A 21,248-nucleotide genomic window follows, 5' to 3' on the forward strand; every position below is an offset into this window, starting at 1 on the left:
CCTCACTTCATAAGTGAAAAGCTGCTTTTTTATATTACCAGAATCCTATATTCAACCCGGGGTTTGCATTCTTGTGCTTTCCCCCGTAACCCTTATCCAAGTGACATGTAGCTACAGGTGTCCTGGAGGAGCAATGTAGATTTCCCTGTTTTGTTCATGGCAACAAATGTATCCCGGGAGTCCCCGTGTAACTGCCTATTTCCTTCTTTTGGAACTCAATTAAATGACCGTATTCATTCTAGCACACTGCAGCTGGCGCGGAAGGCGGAGGTCAGTCCCTTGTCTCACCCGGCTCTTGCCTCGAGGATTTCCGTGCTACTCCTTTCATTGAATGCAATGGTGCCAGAGGAACCTGCCATTACTTTGCAAACAAATACAGCTTCTGGCTGACCACAGTCGAACGCACGCAGCAGTTTGTCGGTGCTCCTCCCTCAGAAACTCTGAAAGCAGGACAGCTCCGAACACGAGTCAGCCGTTGCCAAGTGTGCATGAAGAACTTGTAGCAAAAACAACCCAAACAAATAAAACTTTGCTACCTAAGAGTTTAAATCTCATTCATTGGAAGAACTATAAGCACATACACCCATTCTGCTGGTGGTTTGTGGATAAGTTACAACAGCCAGAACACTACTGAAATTATGTTTTAGATCCATAAGAAACATAGCTTCACACAGAAGGAAGCCTAATCTCTGAAACCTCTGACTGTTTTGTGGAACATGGTGCTACACTTTTTCTTTCATGTTTGTTTTCCTATTCATGGCTACCTCAGAAAGTCTCTGAGCCTTTCTCATTCACATTGCAGAGTGACTATATTAATTATATTATACAATATTATAATAAAGCACTCCATATTATATCACCCATCCATTTGATGCACTCATCTATAGCCAATGATAGATTTTCTTAAACAAGTTTGTGCTTCACAGATTAGTTGTCTTTGCAGAAAGCATTTGGCATGGCCTAGGGCAATACGCATTGATTAGATGAGAAGATATGTAATGAAATGGATTTTCAGTCGGAAAGGAACTTAACTCTAAACTAATTAAAACAAATCACTGCAGCAGAGGTGCTCAGAGTATTAAGCATTAGAGACTGAGAACTGGCTTCCCTGGGAAGTTCTTAAAGATGAGCTCGTTTTGTTTTGCTTTTTAAAGGAATTGGCATAATCTTTGGTTTCAGTGATGCACGAGCAACTTGGAGCCAAATTCAGACCAGCTGTAACTGATTTTGCATTCCCCCTCCATGAAAAATTTGGATTTCTACCTGGACTTAAAGCCATTTTCATTATTCAGCACAGCTTTATCACTATTGAAATGTGCTCTATTGTAAGCACACAGTTCAAGATTTGTTGTTACCCTTTTGCACCCTAGCAATTTGTGACCTCCAGAATAATTTCATTAGTATGTACATATGAAATCATCTTTCCGAGGTAGCCTTGGAACACTTTTTTTTGTAAGTATTCAATTTGTGTATATTTTAAAATGTAGAAGCCGCATTATTTAGCATTCAAGTTTATGGAAACACAGAAGCAAGCAGTTGTTGGATGTACATTTTTTTACTGCTAAAATCACCTGTTTTGTATTCTTCATCCGCTGGGCTTTATTTCTACTAGTTAAAAAACATATTACTGTATTTCTAATGCACTGTTAAATATTCACACAATTCCTTCAGGTTATAATTACAATCAGTGGTTTTCAGACTATATGGGAAAATAGAAATTAAGAGAGAGCCATAAATACAGTATGTCCATGCTGAGAACTAATTAAGGCTAAAGCTATTAATTTCAGCTTCTTTCTACAGTGAGGTTGACAACACCCATAGGTATCAGCATTTTAGAGGATTTGAAGCGAGGGCCTTGTAAATTCCAATTTTTTTTTTTTTTTTTTTTTTAAATTGAAAGACAAAACTACAGAAGAATGTTTGTTTTAGTTGGGACTGCTCTGATAAATCACATGGTATTTAAAATGGGGGTTCAGTGAATGCTTAGGTATGAGACTTTGAAATTCACTTTCTGCGAATATTGTGGTCAGTAAAAGTCAAATCGCTCCAGTGTTTGTTTTAAAAATTTGAGCAAATATTTGTGGAAAACATTTTTATTTATCACCCATTCTACTCATTAGGTGCCAGCAATAGAAGCATCAGAGCACCAGTTTATTTGTTTGGATGTTGAGGGGAGGGTGAGGAAAAGGGGGTTCTGCTCTAGATGCACACGACTGAAATACACAAGTCTTTTCAGGAGCAGTCTCTATGTAATTGTTTCGCTTTATGCACCATGAGTAATCTCATTGCTTTCAGTGACAGACCTTCCATTGACTTCAGTAGGGCCAGGATTTCACCCCGATGGGTACTGTTAAGCACGAGCATGTCTTCGCAAGATCAGGGCCACAGTCTATGATCTTCCACTCCTGGCTCCAGAGCTTCTTCCAATCAACCCTGTATTTACCCCCTCTCCTTCCAGTTGCTACCCAAGACACTTTTCCACAAGGCCTGTAAACTTCAGATTTCCCCTCTGAGTTGTGTTTACATAATGAAAGATAACAGGAGGGCAATTAAAAAAAAAAAAAAAAAAGGAGGGACTGAGCAGGACATATGCCTAGCTTCATTGCTCAGTCATCTAATGGGTACTTCCCTTTTCTGGGTAGAAGTCAGTCATCCTTTAGAACGTCAGCTTTTCAGAGCAGGGGCTGCATTTTCATTTTTGTCTGGAAGGCACCAAGCACCACTATGGTCTTAAGCTATGGTCTTAAATGAATACTAGAAAAACAGCATGGGGTGGCATCTCCTTTTTGTTAATGTTCAGTTTCCAAACTGTGGTTAATAAAGGCAAACAAGACATTAACTATTGGTCTGGGTAATTATTTTTGTTCAAAAGTCATGTTTTCCCATTCAGATGCTGAGCATCAGCATCTTGCTTCACTTGGGTTTTGCAAGTACTCAGCACATCTCCCGATTAGGCCCAGTAGTCTCATCTATTTGTGAAGAAAAAATGAAAATCTCCCAATTTCAAACTGCACTATCATACCAGGCCTCATCCAGATGGGAACTGTGTTTTTAGGAAACATAAAATGTGACTCAAGAATTCATTAAAAGCCCTTGTACTCAGTAAGGGCTCGATATTTCTGAACCATTGTTCTCAGAGCTACTAGAGATATCCTCAGTTTAAATAAACATCCAACCACATAACTCTGTTAGGGACTTGTATATCTAAGGTACTTTTACCAAAATAGTCTTGATAAGGTAACAAGGCAGAATTAGGGACCTTAAATAATTTGTGTGTATCATTAGTTTGGGATAATTTTTTGTTTTATATTTACCGTCTGTGCAAAGAGCAAATTCACAAACTATAGCAAGTAGCCTATGAAAAGCTTAAGAAATTTATTAGATGCACAGATAAAGTGCTGTTACAGAGAAACTTGTGTAAATAAATCTATTTTAAAATAAATAAGATACAGTTAAAACAAACCACCTTTGACTTGTTGTTTTAACAAAAATCATCAACCTAAGTTTTAAGTTCAAGGTGAAATATGTCATAACTATAGCAGTGATCGTGATCTATATCAACTAATTGAGTCTCCTGTTTGTTTTAGGTCTCCCAGAAACAGGAAGGCTATTCCAAATTTATACATTAGACATAGTTCCTTTTACAGAAACATTGTTGTAATAAAAAGTGTGGTTGCTCAAATATATGTTAAAATATTTAACAAGGAAACAATTTTCTCCTGATTCAGTTGATCTTTTAAACAAGATGATGAATTTATTCCTATGATGCAGCCACAGGAGGGAACAGAAGTAAACATCCTCCCTTAACCCAACACCATTTTGCTTTCTTTAAGGACCACACATTTGCATATGAGAGCAAGAATATCCATTTGGGTCATCCCTTTCTTCAAAGGTAGAGCCCAGTGATATACCATAGTCTTTACTTTAATATACTGTTTTTGCCTTCATCTCAAAAGGTCCATTTGTCTTCAAATAGGATGCATGCTGGAAGCAGAGATTCCCTTTAAGCGTCTGACAATGGGATCTTTGCTTCTCTTTCCACCCAGGGAAAATCTTGTTAAACTGTCACTGTCTGAGTTTTGGGTGCTGCTATGATTTTGTACTCTGTTGTCCATAATTTCAGGCACTTGTGGGCTAGAATGGCTGTTTCTCTAAAGTCAATGCAATATGTTCAGCACAGAAGAATCACCATAGCGTCCTTCATACACTCAGGATTTCAAATTCTTCTTCCAACTCAAACAGTTTATCAGTAGATTCAATAAGTTCTGCCAACAAAAATGAAAACAATATGAACAGACATGCCTATTGCTTTTCACTTTGGAAGACTTTTTAGGGCAAGATATTTTGTATGCTGGAAATCACATTTAGCCTTTTGTAGATAAATCTGGTGTTCAAGTTGCTACCGGTATTAAAGAATGGATTAGCTAATCACATTGAGCATAAAAGACACTTAGCAAAGCATAGCTGCTCCAGCTGTGATTATTTCTCCTACCTGTAAATTGAGGAACATATTGCTGCACTACAGTCCACTCAAGCCAATACCGTACCTGCTCCTGACGTTGTCACTTCTGGTTTTGCTGGAGGTATGAAAGGAGGCCAATGGGCTGGATGATTTTGGACTAACTCAAACATCCGAAGACTCTGCTGCTTCAGAATCTCCTGAGGATAAAGCACTTTTTTTATTAAAAAATGTATCATATTAATGGAAAGTCCAACAACAGATCTACTTGGCTGGTCAGTCAAAACAGTTACAAGATGCAAAAAATAATAATAATAAATAAATTATGCCCACGTGAAATGGAATCCTGTTATACTTTGTGCAACCCTCATTAAAGGTCATCATTTTACAGATCTACATATAGTGAATTTCTTCAATCAGAAACATGCATGGAAGGTAGATCTCTCAAGCTCTACCACAGATTGTCAGTCATGTTATAATTAGCTCTGATAAACAAAAATGATAGTTTGTGTGTGTGTATGTGCAGCAAAGTGGCACTAAGAGCATGAAATAGTTTCCTACCTTTGAAAGTACCAAAGAAATTACTCTTAATTAGATCCTTACTAAGTGCACCGTTGGGTGATAGGAGCAGAGGACAAACACAGCAGCTCCACAAAGTAATGGATTTTGAAGGACAACTTTTGATCTGAGATGATCTGATTTGATCTGTTATTACTAAAACAAAGTTCCACTGTACCTCAAATCTGGTGAATTACTTATAACCTGTTTTTTTTAAATGGGTTTGCAAACTGCCTTCCTGAGGAAACCATCAACTGGTTTTAGGAATAAATATTTTCTGGAGTTTGAAGTCACTTGGCCCTCAGCCTACTATTACTTCCCACAATAAGTTACTACTAGGGCTACTAGGATGATCCAAGGAATGGAAAACCTGTCTTATGAAAGGAGACCCAAAGAGCTTGGCTTGTTTAGCCTAACCAAAAGAAGGCTGAGGGGAGATATGATTGCTCTCTATAAATATATCAGAGGGATAAATACCAGGGAGGGAGAGGAATTATTTAAGCTCAGTACCAATGTGGACACAAGAACAAATGGATATAAACTGGCCACCAGGAAGTTTAGACTTGAAATTAGACAAAGGTTTCTAACCATCAGAGGAGTGAAGTTCTGGAACAGCCTTCCAAGGGGAGCAGTGGGGGCAAAAGACATAGCTGGCTTCAAGACTAAGTTTGATAAGTTTATGGAGGGGATGGTATGATGGGATAGCCTTTCTGACCTTAGAGTCTATAAGTTGAGACCAGAGGTGAAAGTAAGCCGATATTGTCTGGTATGGCGTACTGGTAAGAAAAGCCGACAGTACTGGCAGGGCCACTGATGGGGCGGGGGCAAAAGGGGCAGTGGCTCCGGGCCCTTTAAATCGCCGCCGGAGCACCAGGCGGCACAAGTCTGGCCCCAGGCCCTTCCGCCTGAGGCCCCGCCTCTTCCGGAGCCCAGAGCCGCCCCCCCACACCCAGGACCCCCAGCTGCCCTGCATACTGGTAAGTCCATTAAGTTACTTTCACCCATGGTTGAGCCCATGCACAATGTGAGCATTGTCCTGCAAGGGGCCAAGTACTGTCTGTAGGGTGCACAACACACTCAGCTCCCATGACTTAAAGGGATCCAGCCTCTCACAGAATCAGGCCTCAGAGACTCAGTATAGCGAATTTTAATTATAAGGTATAGGATATTTAATAATACATCACTATTAAACAGCAATGGGAAGTCTCAGGAAAGGAACTAGCCAAGACAGAGCCCAAACCATTGGTCATTCAGTAAGAATTGGCTTTTTAAAATAATGTGTGTTTTTAGCAGCTAACTAGATTACTTTAGATATTTTTACACCCACTTTCCAAACACTAGGGGATCCTGGTTTTCTAAGTGCTATATAATCTTTGCTTAGCACTTCAACAGCATTTCTCTTTCCTTATATATTCTTCTATAACTCATTTAGCAACTGTACACTGACAGATATTTATGGGGAGTTTTCATTTACATTTTTGTTGGTAAAATATGCCTAACCTGATGCAGATCAAATTAAAAGAATATCCCATTGTTACCTTTTGTACAAGACTACACCAGTTATCAAAGTCTTTTTCTTCTTTACAAAAGAAGCCCTGAAGGGGGGAAAAACACAGATAATTTTTCCTCTGCAAGTTACATGCAATATTAGCAAATAAGGCAGAATTAAGCCACTGTTTTGCAGTAGCACATACGATCATTATGCGTAAGACCCAAAATATGTATCAGACTAAGGGCCAGATCCTGAACTAGAGTAAAATGAACAGCACAGGGAAAAAAAGTTGAAAAAACAAGGAATTGACATGACATTTGCCACTCATCATACTGAATGCTCTGCTCTTTTCCCCCTCTCCTGTTCATCTGTCTTATCTATTTAGATTATAAAATCTTTAGGGCAATGACTGTATTATTATATGTTTGTACAATGCCTAAAGCAAATCTCGATTTGAGGCCTGTAGGCTCTACCAGAATTCAAATAATAATAATTGCAGCTCCACTGAAGTCAATAGGACCATACCAATTTACCACATTTGTGCATCTGGCTGCAAGTTTAAAGTGCCACTGGGGATGAACATCCATATATGTGACACTTCCAAGAATGGCTGTACTGTGAATATCAGACTCTTGGTTATATTACTGAATGGACTGGTTGGTTGTGCTTTTTCAGGGTTTGAGCATTTGCATAGTTAAATGTTACTAAAAGCAGATACTTTCCCGCTAAAAGTGATATTATTAATAACATATGTTTACATCATCTTTCATTCAGGAACTCAAAACACTTTACAAACATTGGGCCAGTTCTCATCTTACAGAGAGGAGGAGAATGAAGAGTAACCTTACTGATGTCAATAGTGCATGTAACTGGAATGAAATCAGAATTAGAGTCATGAAGCATTGTAAATATCCCTGTAAAGTATCCTGGACTGTAACTACTACTAGTTTGGTAAACTGAGGCGTGAGGGAGAGAAAGTAACTTGCACAGAACCCAGGAATTCTGATTAAATTCCCTGCTTCAACCACTGCACTACAATGGCTCTGCAAAAAGTGGAGGCTTCTCTATCACCAAAAATAATTAGCCACCCCCATTCAAATATCCAGTTTCCTTCTGGAGGTAACAATGTAATCTCAGCAAAATTACTGTATAATTTACCAGTGAAGATAAAGTCTGCATCTGTGAAAAAAATTTTGTAGTTATTCATGACTCTGCTCAAACAAATGCACAACTACCCTTATCGGTACTTATGAGCAGTTTTGTAATAGAAGTTCATACTACATTTCTTCCTGACACTTACTAATGCTACGGAGGGATCCAAATTCATGATCTTCATTCGATGTGGGGCCTGCTGACAATGGAAGCTCTGGTCATCAACCATACCGTTTTCCTCCAAATCTACAAAAATCTGAGTGGTGTGAGGATCTAAATAGATCAGCTGGTTTCCTGTGCAGGTAAAATATATTTAATCAAATTTAATAGTTTGTAATACCACTGAAGCTGGACTTGTAAGATAGAATTTCAATCATCATCATGATTAAGATTGATTAGACTTTTGCTAGCTGTGTGTTCTGAAAATGGAAAATTCAGGAAGAGCAATGCATTGTGGCACCATATCTGGTATTGCTTACTGTGGTGATTTGTAGTGGTTTGAGCATTGGCCTGCTAAACCCAGGGTTGTGAGTTCAATCCTTGAGGGGGCAATTTGGGATCTGGGGCAAAAACTGGGGATTCGTCCTGCTTTGAGCAGGGGGTTGGACTAGATGACCTCCTGAGGTCCCTTCCAACCATGGTATTCTATGACCCTTATATTTTCCTTTATTTCCTAGATCTAACATAACATTTAAAAGTTTTAAATGTAAATTCTGCCATTCTACAGGTCACAGGATGACCACAAATATAACCTAGAACTCAGTTAGGCGTTCAACATTGTTTCATATTAGGTTTGCTGAGAGATTGAAATAATGAGGTCTGAATAAAAATACCACAGGTTTTATAGAAAAATGGACTGATAGGTCATAAATAGAGAGTAATTATTCGTAACAAATCAAATGGGGTGAAGTTTCAAAAAATGAGTCTAGCACTGTAACTGACAAAGGAAAGGCAAGTGATAAAATACACTGATGCAAGGCTAGCATTAAAAGACAGCAAGATCTAGTGAAGTTAGAGAAATTAGCATAAATTTTAAAAAATGAGCTTTAATCAGGGAAAATGCTGAGTTATACCATTTGAAGAAAAATGTGAAGCAAAAGAATAAAATGTAAGACTACAGATTAGGAAACAATACAGGACTACATACTAGTGACGTCTGTCTAATAGATTTGCCAAATACTATTCAACTAGCCTTTCATATCACATTACTCTTGCTGATGCTACTTATTTCTATACCCAACTTCGCTCTACCTTTCCTATAAAAGATCATAGTGTATTATTCTGGACTTATCTAATTATCCGTTTCTCCTATTCCCCTTATCTCTTTCCTTAACTACATTTCCAAGCAGCTTCAGTTTTAAACTTCCTGATGTTTCTTCAGACCAGGCCCAGTTCCTTAGCCCAACTTATCTGTAATTAATTTTTTCCTTACCTAAAAATCCTACGAAATAGTAGGCATTATTTGGTTTCCCTCCTAATGCCCCCAAAGACTGTGGCATCTTAAAACATTCCTAGAGATTCAAAGGGGAAAAATGAAATTTTAGTTGTCCTGTATATTTGTATCACAGATATCTAAACTGTTTGTAAATGACATGCAGCATAACAGTCATTTCAGGGACAGTGACTTACTTTAAAAGCATCAATATAAATCGGATTGATGTGATTTATCCCTAGTCGTAGAGGTATAATGAGCAAGAGAGGTTTCCAGCCTGAGCAAAACACTGCTGTGTTCTTGTTTTTACTGAGAGCACTTCTGTGTGAGAGTGTGCTGCCACGTACAGCACTGCTGCTCTGAGGAGGGGACCAACACATTTTCTCTGTGGGAGGAAGGAGGAGAGACTTGTCAAGTCACTAAGGACTATATTATAAATGTTTCAAATGAATGGAAAATTAAGATGCTTTTTCAGAAATCTTTCTTACAGAAGGTCCCAGATGTTAAGGAGGGTAGTGTGTACGTTGTGGCTGTATAATTACAAGTAATTGTAGTAGGCACAGACTAGGGCGCTGGGTTACAAGAAGATGTCAGGGCTCAGGTCGATGACTAGGAGATGATAATTTACTAGATGAAGGTATGTTTAACCACACATGTAGCACCGTAAGCTTTCTCGGGTCAAGATACCTCTTGCTAGAGGAGGGGGTAACAAGGTGATGCACAGTATTAGGTATCCCAAGACCTCACTCACTTACAAACACACCCACCCACCTTATTTCTCAGCTAGGGTAATAATTGAGGCCCAAAATGCATTTTGTTTATTGACTATATTTTCTTAGGGTACTTGGGCAAATAAACTCTAGTTAAAGTGAGAACCAGTGTTTGTAACTTACTGATGTCTTCAATGACCACGGTATTGTCCATAGATACATAAACAGCTAAGGAATTCCATTCATCAAATAAAGCAAGCTTTCTGGAAAACATTAAGGTAGTAATTAGTGAAAAACTGCATTGTCATTCAGAAGCCAAAACTGTAGCTTGACACTCAGTGATATTAGATGGATTTTGAATAAATATATAAATAATTGCTTATCGAAAACAGCATTCATTGTATTTTTTTATTAGTCAAAGTATAATTATGATGTAGAAGAGAATGCAGAGATAGCATGAAGGTGAAAACTTATGTGAAAAAAGTCTTGGCTTATTCACAATAGCAAAGCAATCGAACTCAACAACCTCGCTACTTTATTATTATTTTTATTATTTGTGTTACAGTCACACCTAGGAGCCCCAGTCATGGCCCAGGACCCCATTGTGTTAGGCGCTGTATAACACAGAACAAAGACAGTCCCTGCCCCAAAGAGCTTACAATCCACTCATGCACGTGAGTAACTTTATGCATGAGTAGTTCTACAGAGCTCAGTGAGACTACTGATGTGCATAAGTGTTGGTAGGATCAGGCCATAAATCTGTCATAAAGCTCAGCCCCAACCAAGTGAAGTCACAGACACTATGCTGGGTTTGCTATACTATTTTTATGTAGTTCAAAAGAACATCCTTAAATGAATATACTGCCTTACAGCTCTGTAAACTGCTACGTAGGTTTCATTGTTAAATTCTAGTTAAAGCAGCTAAAATTAAATATAATTTGTAGGGCTCTCAAGTGATTAAAAAATTAATCGTGATTAATTGCACTGTTAAACAATAACAGAATACCATTTATTTAAATATTTTTGGACATTTTCTACATTTTCAAATATATTGATTTCAATTACAACACAAAATACAAAGTGTACAGTGCTCACTTTATATTTATTTTTGATTACAAGTATTTGCACTGTAAAAAAAAAAAAGGAAGAAATAGTATTTTTCAATTCACCTAATACAAGTATTGTAATGCAATCTCTTTATCATGAAAATTGAACTTACAAATGTAGAATTATGTACAAGAAAACCTTCATTCAAAAATAAAACAATGTAAAACTTTAGAGCCTGCAAGTCCACTCAGTCCTACTTCTTGTTCAGCCAATCACTCAGACAAAAAAGTTTGTTTACATTTGCAGGAGATAATGCTGTCCGCTTCTTGTTTACAATGTCACCTGAAAGTGAGAACAGGTCTCATAGCACTGTTGTAGCCAACGTAGCAAGATACTTACGTGCCAGATGTGCTAGAGATTCACATGTCCTTCATGCTTCAACCACCATTCCAGAAGACATGCGTCCATGCTGATGATGGGTTCTGCTCAATAACAATCCAAAGCACGTTCATTTTTATTATCTGAGTCAGATGCCACCAGCAGAGGGTTGATTTTCTTTTTTGGTGGTTCAAGTTCTGTAGTCTCCACATCAGAATGTTGCTCTTTTAAGACTTCTGAATGCAAACCCCACACCTCATCCCACTCAGATTTTGGAAGGCACTTCAGAGTCTTAAATCTTGGATCGAGTGCTGTAGCTATCTTTAGAAATCTCACATTGGTACCTTCTTTGCATTTTGTCAAATCTGCAGTGAAAGTGTTCTTAAAATGAACATGTGCTGGGTCATCATCCAAGACTGCTATAACAGGAAATATATGGCAGAATGCGGGTAAAACAGAGCAGGGGACATACAGTTCTGCCCCAAGGAGTTCAGTCAGGAATTTAATTAATGCTTATTTTTTTAATGAGCGTTATCAGCATGGAAGCATGTCCTCTGGAATGGTGGCCGAAGCATGAAGGGGCATATGAATGTTTTACATATCTGGCACGTAAATACCTTGCAATGTCAGCTACAAAAGTGCCATGCAAATGCCTGTTCTCACTTTCTGGTGAAAGTGTAAATAAGAAGAGAGTGGCATTATCTCCCTTGAATGTAAACAAACTTGTTTGTCTTAGTGATTAGCTGAACAAGAAGTAGGACTGAGTAGACTTGTAAGCTCTGAAGTTTTACAGTGTTTTGTTTTTGAGTGCAGTCACGTAAAACAAAAAAATCTACATTTGTAGATTGCACTACGTACTTGTATGAGGTAAACTGAAAAATCCTGCTTCTTTTATCATTTTTACAGTGCAAATATTTGTAAGCAAAAATATACACTTTGATTTCGATTACAACACAGAATACAATATATGAGAAAATGTAGAAAAACATCAAAAATATTTAATAAATTTCAATTGGTAATCTATTGTTTAACAGAGCATTTAAAACTACGATTAATCACGATTAATTTTTATGGCAATTAATTTTTTTAGTTAATCATGTGAGTTAACTGCAATTAATCAACAGCCCTAATAATTTGTTTTATCACTCTATACTGTCAGCATAAATAAATAAATGTAACCTACTTGTAAAAAACATGATTTTTTTCATATAAAACTTTTGTAGAAGAAAAGCATTATTTTTCTTACATATCTCACGTTTGATTTAGAGACAGTCCTACCTATGCCCCTGTCGGACATGGACAAGTCTTGTGACCTCTGACTCAAATAATCCTTGTATATAATTGACTAAAAGCAGGACCTCAGTTTAGAGAATACATGGGTTTAAGCCAACGCTGCCAAACTTTATATTGTTTCAAAATCCAGAACTGGAGGTCATCACTCTTAGACAGCTATGCTACATCTGAATTGAAATATTCAGGGTAAGTACATTCTAAATACATATGTATGTTTTGCTTACTTTAGCACTTGTGCAACTGTATTTGGTCCAAACCATTCTCCAATCGACTTCCCCTCTCCTACACCCATCTGTGCTGTTTTTATTAGAAACAAAACACACACAAAAGAGCACAAATATCAGGTGACGACGTATTAAATGGCACATCCTATTGATATTTTGTTGCACGCATTCTAAGACTATTGTTAAATATTTACATATAATCAGATTATTGATATACTATCTATTCTCTTTTTACAACTGCAATGAAGATTAGTTTCTGTAATTGAAAAGAAGCCTCTGAACTGCATTCTGACACACTGGCCCATAGACTGTAGTGAGGGGTGCCAGTAAAGAGAATCTATGTTGGTAAGCACTAATTTATTATTATTAAAGTCTGGTCCCTAATAGTCACATATTTTATCCAGAGCTAGTTGTTATTTCTATTGTACATGCTGGATTTAGACCTCAGTATACATTTGGATTCATTAAATCTTCTATATATACTTATCCACTTTGTCTCCACAATCCTCCTTTTGTTTTGTGACTATATATTTTAAAATTAATACATCTTAAAGACATTAGCAACTTGAGGCATAAAAAGCTGATGATACCTGCCCTTACCCATTTGGTGGATAGAATAACAGCAATCTTTTCTGTCTATGAAGCATCGCAAGATCTTGTGATATTCTTCAGGTTGTTTTTTGTGTCTCTCCCAATGCCAATCTTACAGGGAAAAAGTTATATAGATTAACTAAACATACTCCAAACGCTGTCTAGCATTTCATACTACACAATCATGAGCGGCGCTTTCCCCCCCAATTTACACCAGAGGGCAACAACTCTTTAGAGCCAGCATCAGGAGATTATTTAATTTAATAGAGAAAAGGTCATGAAGTTTCCACTGAATGCATCCGATGAAGTGAGCTGTAGCTCACGAAAGCTTATGCTCAAATAAATTTGTTAGTCTAAGGTGCCACAAGTCCTCCTTTTCTTTTTGCAAAATAATAGTGTCAGCTTCTCTCAATAGGAAGATGTGTGTTCTGTCACAAAAAAGGTGCTGAATTTATTCCTGAATGCAAAAAAAAAAGGAAGAGATTGCTTTTCTAAAAAACAACAACATGAACGAAGAATGTTTGAACAAAAATCTTGATAGTCAGAAGGAGACAATAAGAACTTGTCTACACATTTTTTGTACCACTTTACTGTATCAGTTTAGAAACAGATATAGTTAAAAGTGGCACACTCTTTACTGTGGACTAAGTTACATCAGTATATAGGTGTCCACAGTAGGGTCTGTACCCATTTAACTATATTGGTATAAACTCACATCCCTAACCAAAACAGCTGAATCGATACAAGAGCTCTATGAATATTAGGCCTAAGATTACTCTGGTTGTGATCCTGAAATACTCATTCAGGTGTTTGGGTCCACACTTAGTGAATTCTGTTGCAGGATTGGGGCCTTAGGGTGGAGGTAGGGAAGCTATCTGCATATGTGCCTGTAATTTGCAGTATTGTTGTAGCCATATTGGTCCCAGGACATTAGAGCGACAATGTGGGTGTGGTCATATCTTTTATTGGACCAAGCTATCAAGCTACAGAGAACTCTTCTTCATTTTGCCTATAAAGCAATTAGTACAATTTGGGCACCACAATTAACAATTAACAAGACAACAGGAAATCAGTCAGGTGGCCGCAGTTTCCACCCAGGCACCAGCTTCGTTATTTGTCATGCAAAGCTCTATTAAATAATAAAGACAGGAGTACAACTTGGTAAACCCTTTGTTCTTATTTTTCTGCTTAACCACCAAAACAATTCACCCCTACTGGGTCAGAATGAAACACTAACAGTTTCCTCTTGTCTGGAGACATCATTTACTAGTAATTTCTGCCAATCATTCTGAAGAGACTTTCACTAGTTACTTTAGCACTACATCTCTCAGCTGATGGCTATTGTACTGGGCTTTCACACCAACATTAAATGCCACCCAAACAACACAGAGCCTCCTAACATATTTCACAAAGTAACAGTATGCTCACCCCTTCCTAAATGCCTGCAAATCAGAGCCTGTGCCAGCATCATCTGTCCACATCGCAGCATGCATCCCCAGCCAGTATCGGATGAAGGGCCTGTGCCTCCTATTAACAAGAATTATTACAATTAATATGGGTTCTTGACTGAAATTAGCACCACAAAAATCTAATTGTTGAAATCTAGGTAGTCAAGAAAAAAGTTCGGCTCTTTAACAAGCATACTGTGGATGAAGAGAAACAGCAAGAAAGATTTTTATCACCAGTCTGGCTTCTAGATAAGTGTTCAGGATCTGCCAAGCAGATCTGTGTGGAAACCAGTACTGATACAGCTCAGTAGAAGCAGAATTCTTTGTTGATGCAAGACAAAAGCAAAGAAGCAACCATGTAAAATTGTTTACAAACTGTGCCAAATTCAAGGATAAAATGTACAAGCCAATATGCAGGACTCTGTACACTGTGCTAAGCCAGACCCAAACTCTGCAGTGAGGCCCTATGAGCACTATGAAACCAAAACAAAAAATGGAGGTGTAGGCAGCAGACCTAATGGAATTCAATATGGAAAGAGTAATGCAATCAGTACAGTAACCTCCAAATTTTAATATTACAAGATAACCCTCATTTTCAGTTTGCAATATACTAAAAGTAAATATGCTGTATAAGCTTTGAGGGTTTGACGCTGGAGGTTTTAGCATTTGGGTAGGAAGCAAATACAGATTTTGGCATCTGGTGAAACACTGGACACAGTTTGGGTCTGTGGAGCTAAGAACACTGGCTGGATGTAGTGAAATAATGAGAACCTATTAAGATTATTAGGAAAGGTCACACCTCTCCAAGCTATTGCTTCAAACTGTCTGCAGATTCAGGAAGACAATATTTTCTATTTGTTTATGTTTTAAGGCTGTCTTCACAATCATGAGGGCTAGAAAGATAAATCAGTTTAAACTAAACGCTTAGATTCTTAAGCACAATTCTACATCTAGAAGTGGATTCTATGGTAAATTCCAAGAGTTTCCTTTATTTGTTTCTATTTAATTTAGTGCTTGAGAAAGATGCTAAACTGACTGTCCTGGAAATCTATCAGAAGAACAGGCAGAGCATGGACAGTGACAATGAAAGCATCTTTGATGCTGTTCCATCAATCTGTCTCAACCCTGCAGTAGAAAGACTACCTCGAGTGGTGAATGGTACTTACTCTCTAGCAAGATTGCCAGTAGTGTTGTCAATCATGCCAATTGTGGTGGTGGTTTTTTCAATCGTGGCAGAGACCATGAAATAACAGGTTTGGGACTCTACCCACCTGAGCTAGATTTGAATTGGCAACCTAAAGGTAAAGGCTCTGTATCCCATTACCAATCCCATAACTTATACAGTCCAAACATTTATTTGGGTGATGATTTGGGAAATTAATTTAATTCAACCAGAAAATTTAAGTAGGTTTTTTTAATTCCTTTAATGTGAAGTCATTTTTAGTGTGTGAATAAACAGGTTAAAAACATATTTCTTGCACAACAGATCTACTGTGCATTCCCCATTCATTTGAGAAACATTCACAAGTTATTTCCACTGCTAGTATAAACACAAGGACCAAATATTCTGCTGGTGTAAATGAGCACAGCTTTCAGTACTAGTGAATTTAGCCCATTATTTCCTTTTTGTTTTCAGGAGTAAAACGCATACCTCTAAGTCCTCTAATAATTTAGGAGTCAGTAAGTTCATATACGATTATTTGACTCCTCCCACAATTTTAATTTCCAACAAGACAATAATACAGAAAAATTGGGCTGTTCACCCTAAAGATACCCACCAATTGGTGAAAATTTTCTTCTGTATGTAAACCACAGACGAGCACTTATATCCAACAATAATTTAGATTTGTCTGGAATTAAAAAACAAAGCCATATTAAACTACCAACTCCTAACTGCAAAGATCATTTGGCATTAACAAAACATATAGGATATACAGGAGATGTCTATTTACTTTCAGATACAAAAATATGTATCACTTTTAATATTCAGAGCACTTTATATATACACAAACTAAACAAAGTCTATTGGGAAAGTGTGAAGCAATTATTAGCCATCAAAGGTTAAGAGAGTAGCATTTCTGTTTTGAATAGCTACAATAAACTTGAACCAGCTACCGCTATGCAGAACTATTCCCTCTGAACAAAATTACTCACAGGACAAGAAACTTGGAGAATTTCTACTAACAGGGACCAATTTTGGTCTGAAGGAGGAAGGATGAGCCTAAGTGCATAGTCCTTTCTTCCTCCACTGAACCCTCTTCTGCATATAAAGGGACAAGACTTGCAGGGAGAAAAAGTGAAATGTCCACTTTCCATGGTATCTTCTCCCTCACACTTGCAAGGATTTCACCACCTTAGAGAATGTTAACCCCGAATACCGCAGGGATAGATGGGAGCATGTCAATTTTTACTATTTAATTCTTAAAACCACCTTAACTTTCACCTGAGAATATCATGCTGTAAGAAATTCATACATCCAGCATAGTGGATTTGTTGTCTGAACTACTGTACAGACTTAATTTTCTGGTCTCCTGATGCAATGAATCAGCAATTAACAGTATTTACTTCATATTTTAAAATGCAATTTATCACTTCTGCATATGCTTCTGATTTACAAAATTACAAAGGATTTGTCTGATATTTGCTGCATCACCACATCCAGTTTTAAAACGAGCTACAGTAGATACTCAGCTGCCTGCTCCTTTCTTATAGGAGAAACTTTAAAGGGTATTGTCAGGACTTTACTTTTTTTGGTGGGAAGATTCTGTGTAAAAAATGTTTTCTCCGTAACTGATAGATAATATCACAGATATTAAACATTCTTAAAAAAGTCAATTATTTATTCCATGACATTTGATGACTAGAAATAACCCACCTAAAGTGAGACTAATCTGCAGGATAAGCGTGCCTTGTTTGCAGAAACCGTGACAGATGCTGTACTCCCTACTTCGGTAAACTTCCTGCCAGCTAATTTCATATTAGGGTGACCACCATTGTATACAGTTGGTCTACTTTTTAGAAGTGAGTTTATTTTTGCTCTCAGAGATTTATGTAGTGATAATGTTATGAACACTGAGAAAATGTTGTGGCATATAAACTATGAAAGTTATAGCCGGATTTTCAGTATAAACATACCTGTCTTAAGGTGGTATTGCCTTCCCAAGATCCACACTGACCCATCTGTTTCTGGAAATTCTTCTAGGTATTCCGATAAGACAGTGGTCTGGTTTTCATACTTGGATAAAACTGAACAGGGACATAGAAAGTTAAAACTCCATTTTGCTCCCTTTGTTCTTTTTGGAGCCCTTGGAGTTCTTATACTGCAGGTAGCTCCAACCAGTGATCTAGTCCAGGGTTTTGGGGTTTTCTGACCAATACTTCATTCTGGCAGCAGCATTTACCCTGTTTTCCCTCAGCAATATGCACTGCCATTAAAATGGACAGTGTTCGTCGCAATTTTGTATATTAACTCTCCAGAGGCTCTGGGAGACACTATGGCTGGCACCTGGACCCTAGAGCCCAGGGAAGAAATCCTGGTGCTATAGAAGTATATGGGAGTTTTTGCCACTGACCTCAGTGAGGTTAGGCTTTCACCCAAAGTCTAGATGAACAATTTAAGTCCCAGTCCTGGACTAAACACAGTTAACTTTAAGCACATGAACAGTTCCACTCATTTCAATGTCACTATTTTTGGTGGGAGGTTATGGAAATGAAGGAATAATTCTTCAGCAGTAAAGCTAAGCAATTGTTTTTATTTGCTTTGATTATTTTTTCTTTCAAATGACCTATTTAAGAAATACACAATGAACTGATGTTTAAAAATTAAATCATATATATACACATGGTAAATATGTTTAAGTTGCATGTAATATTTATATTACTAAAGATTTATAGGCTCCACTCAGGATTACCCATTTTGCTAGGCACTGTACAAACACAGAAAAAGATACAGTCCCGGTCCCAATGAGTTTACAATCTATGACCCAATCTTAAACACTTTTGCATGCAAGTAATCACAATGAATTTAAAAGGACTCCTCACATGTGTAAAGTTAAACATGTGTCTTTCTTTCCTAATTGCCATTAATAGCAACTATACACAACCACTTCTCTTGCTGTAAAATAATTTAATGTGCTTACACAATAGACTACAAAATACACTGGCTTAGAACAAAATGTCTACAGAAAAGATAAAGCTGACATTCTGGCCAACATTTTAGAACACTTAGTCCCATTTTAACTATTAGATAAATTAGGTCCAAAATGTAGGCTCTTTGTTGAAGAAAAAAGATTTTACCACAACTAATAATAAATTTTTTCAAAATGTCAAACAAAAGTTTTATACTATTTAAACATTTCTGAAAGTACTGAAATGTAAACAGCACCATTTGTTTAAGTGCCTGAAAATCAGAAGTCAGAACTGACTATACTCAGAAAGTAAAACTGACCAAGTTTTACTGTTCAAGGTAAGCAGAGTGAACATTAAACAGCATAAAGAGTAAAAAATATTGACTGTTTTAAATTAATTTTAATAATATTAGGTAAATAACATACTTAAGGAAACATGCAGTTTTAAAAATATTATACTTTAGAATACCCTAGAGAGTTTCACACAAACCCTCCTCAGATTAGGGTATATTATCCAGAAAATTATCATTCAGGCATCATCTAGAATATTTTTCTATTCAACTTGAATAAATGATTGCTAGTTACTGTAAAACAGTGAACTTTAACTATAAGTAGTGTGTGTACACACACACACACACACCCCTGCTTCTACTGGAGCCAATGGGAAAAATCCAGGGCCATAATGAAGGATTCACTTAATACCAAGACATTTACATGCATAATCAAAATGATTTCTGATATCATAATCTATTGAATGCATATTGTGTTGACACATTTTATTTATTCCATCCAGTTGGCAGTCACAACTGTCAAGGGATCAGCTTCACTGCTGCAGAGAAGTTGATGTCAGCACTATGCTAAAAAGCTTGAATTAAATATCCATGCAACAGTAGAGCAGACTTTTACACTATAAATCCGGGCCTAGATCCTGCAATTTAATAAGTGTAGTGACAGGATTTAGGTGAATTACATGCTTTGAATACTTCTAAATTTACCCAGTAAACATATCTAAATATGACAACTGTACAAGTAGATTTACTCAGCTCTATTTTTTGTCCTAAGACTTCTATTAAGTGGACACCAACACCTAGTTTAGGCTTCATATTTAGGTTCTGTAAAGAAGTTTCACAAAAATGTAATACTGTACTGCATAACATAAAGTTATGCAGTAACAAAACACAAAGTTTTGAATTTAACCATTCTACTGTAAGATTTTCAGTAAAGAACATCAGAAATGGAAATGTGAAACTGACAAGTGTGTTTTCATTGGTCCCCTGACTGAACTGCAAAAAGTAAACAGCATGGATGGAAACAAAATCAGCTCTGCACTTTTTAAAAATAATCTAAAGATGTTCTTAGTAACTGATCTAAGGAAACTCCGTGGTGTTTTTAATCAACGTTATTTTCATCTGGCTGGACAACCAAGTTTGAGATGAGTCAAGACCGCTCAAGGACACACTGAAACCTGTTAACCACAGCCACCTGGCCCAAGAGCTAGTCAGAGTTCAGTCCCATGCGAGTTCCCCACGACCAGCTGCCCTGCATCAGGCAGGCACCTCAGGCCCTTTGGGGGCTGTCACTACTCGGTTTCGCTGCCTGGGTCGCTGCTGGGTTCACACAGATTTGCCGCTGGTCCTGGAGGTCCCAGCCTGAGGCTCTCGGAAGTGTCCTTAAGGCAGGATTGACACACGGAGACTTCGCAACTCGCTTGTGTCACAGCGCCGGACCCGCACGGAACAGCGGCGGCGGCTGCCATCTTCCTCTAGCGCAGCGGGCCCGACAACTGCCCCCCGCCCAACCCCGCCAGCCTCTGCGGCGCGCCCCGAGCGCCCCGCCCAGCCCGGGGAAGGCAGCCGGGGTCCCGGCCCAGCCGTGGCCGCCGGGCTCGGAGCTCGGCGGGGGGAGGATCGGGGCCCGGCGCTGCCCTTCCCGGGAGCTCGCCCGGCGGGCCGCGTCCCAGCACCGCGTCACCCCTGGGCTGTCACCGCCCGCGGCCCCCGCAAAGCGCTCGGGCCTGGGGCTCCCGCCCGCGACCACCGCCCTGGGCCCGGATCTGAACCGCCCGCTACACCCGGCCCGCGCCCTAGGCCGGGCCCCCTCCCCGCTGTCCCGCCCGCCCCTCACTGCTCCCCTCCCGCCACTACCCCGCAGCGCCCCTTCCGCCGCCCAGCGAATCCCCCTCACTCGACCCCGCCGCGGCTCCCCCCCTCTCCCCTCACCGGACTCCATCCTCCCGCTGTCACCATCCTCCCAGCCGACACACAACAAGGCGGCAGCCGCAGAGCACGCTGGGAGTTGTAGTTCTGCGGTGGGGGGGACACTCAGCCCCGGCGCCTT

General features: G+C 38.6%; 2 protein-coding genes across 6 annotated transcripts in view; one reads left to right on the plus strand and one right to left on the minus strand.

Annotated features, from left to right (window-relative positions):
- The window catches only part of COL4A6 (collagen type IV alpha 6 chain), a 186,079-nt gene extending 183,474 nt beyond the window's left edge, over nt 1–2,605 (plus strand). For all 4 annotated transcript variants that reach the window (XM_074962489.1, XM_074962490.1, XM_074962491.1 and 1 more), the window contains one exon: nt 243–2,605. In XM_074962489.1, the coding sequence (XP_074818590.1) occupies nt 243–503 (261 nt within the window). In that variant the 3' untranslated portion in view covers nt 504–2,605. The remainder of the gene's footprint in view (nt 1–242) is intronic.
- ATG4A (autophagy related 4A cysteine peptidase) lies at nt 2,550–21,225 on the minus strand. 2 transcript variants are annotated; one of them, XM_074962497.1, is made up of 13 exons: nt 21,131–21,225; nt 17,920–18,030; nt 16,563–16,634; nt 14,765–14,863; nt 13,346–13,447; nt 12,746–12,818; nt 9,987–10,066; nt 9,291–9,478; nt 9,094–9,172; nt 7,810–7,955; nt 6,556–6,612; nt 4,548–4,659; nt 2,550–4,265 (listed from the first exon to the last, which is right to left on the minus strand). In XM_074962497.1, exons 1-13 carry the CDS (start codon nt 21,138–21,140, stop codon nt 4,201–4,203), a joined length of 1,194 nt encoding a protein of 397 aa, XP_074818598.1. In that variant the 5' UTR covers nt 21,141–21,225; the 3' UTR covers nt 2,550–4,200. The 2 variants fall into 2 exon arrangements, with proteins under 2 accessions (XP_074818598.1, XP_074818599.1); XM_074962498.1 differs by lacking the exon at nt 6,556–6,612.
- Between the last annotated feature and the right edge of the window lie 23 nt (nt 21,226–21,248).

The sequence above is a fragment of the Natator depressus genome, chromosome 9, assembly GCF_965152275.1.
Source record: "Natator depressus isolate rNatDep1 chromosome 9, rNatDep2.hap1, whole genome shotgun sequence".
NCBI classification, from domain to species: Eukaryota; Metazoa; Chordata; order Testudines; family Cheloniidae; genus Natator; species Natator depressus.

What these genes read in the sequence shown, in the direction of transcription:
- ATG4A (XM_074962497.1), bottom strand. An exon ending in GCAATACCACCTTAAGACAG is followed by an intron (nt 16,635 to 17,919) that starts GTATGTTTATAC and finishes TTTTAATTCCAG; the next exon opens with ACAAATCTAAATTATTGTTG. An exon ending in AGTGACAACGTCAGGAGCAG is followed by an intron (nt 4,266 to 4,547) that starts GTACGGTATTGG and finishes TTTTGTTGGCAG; the next exon opens with AACTTATTGAATCTACTGAT.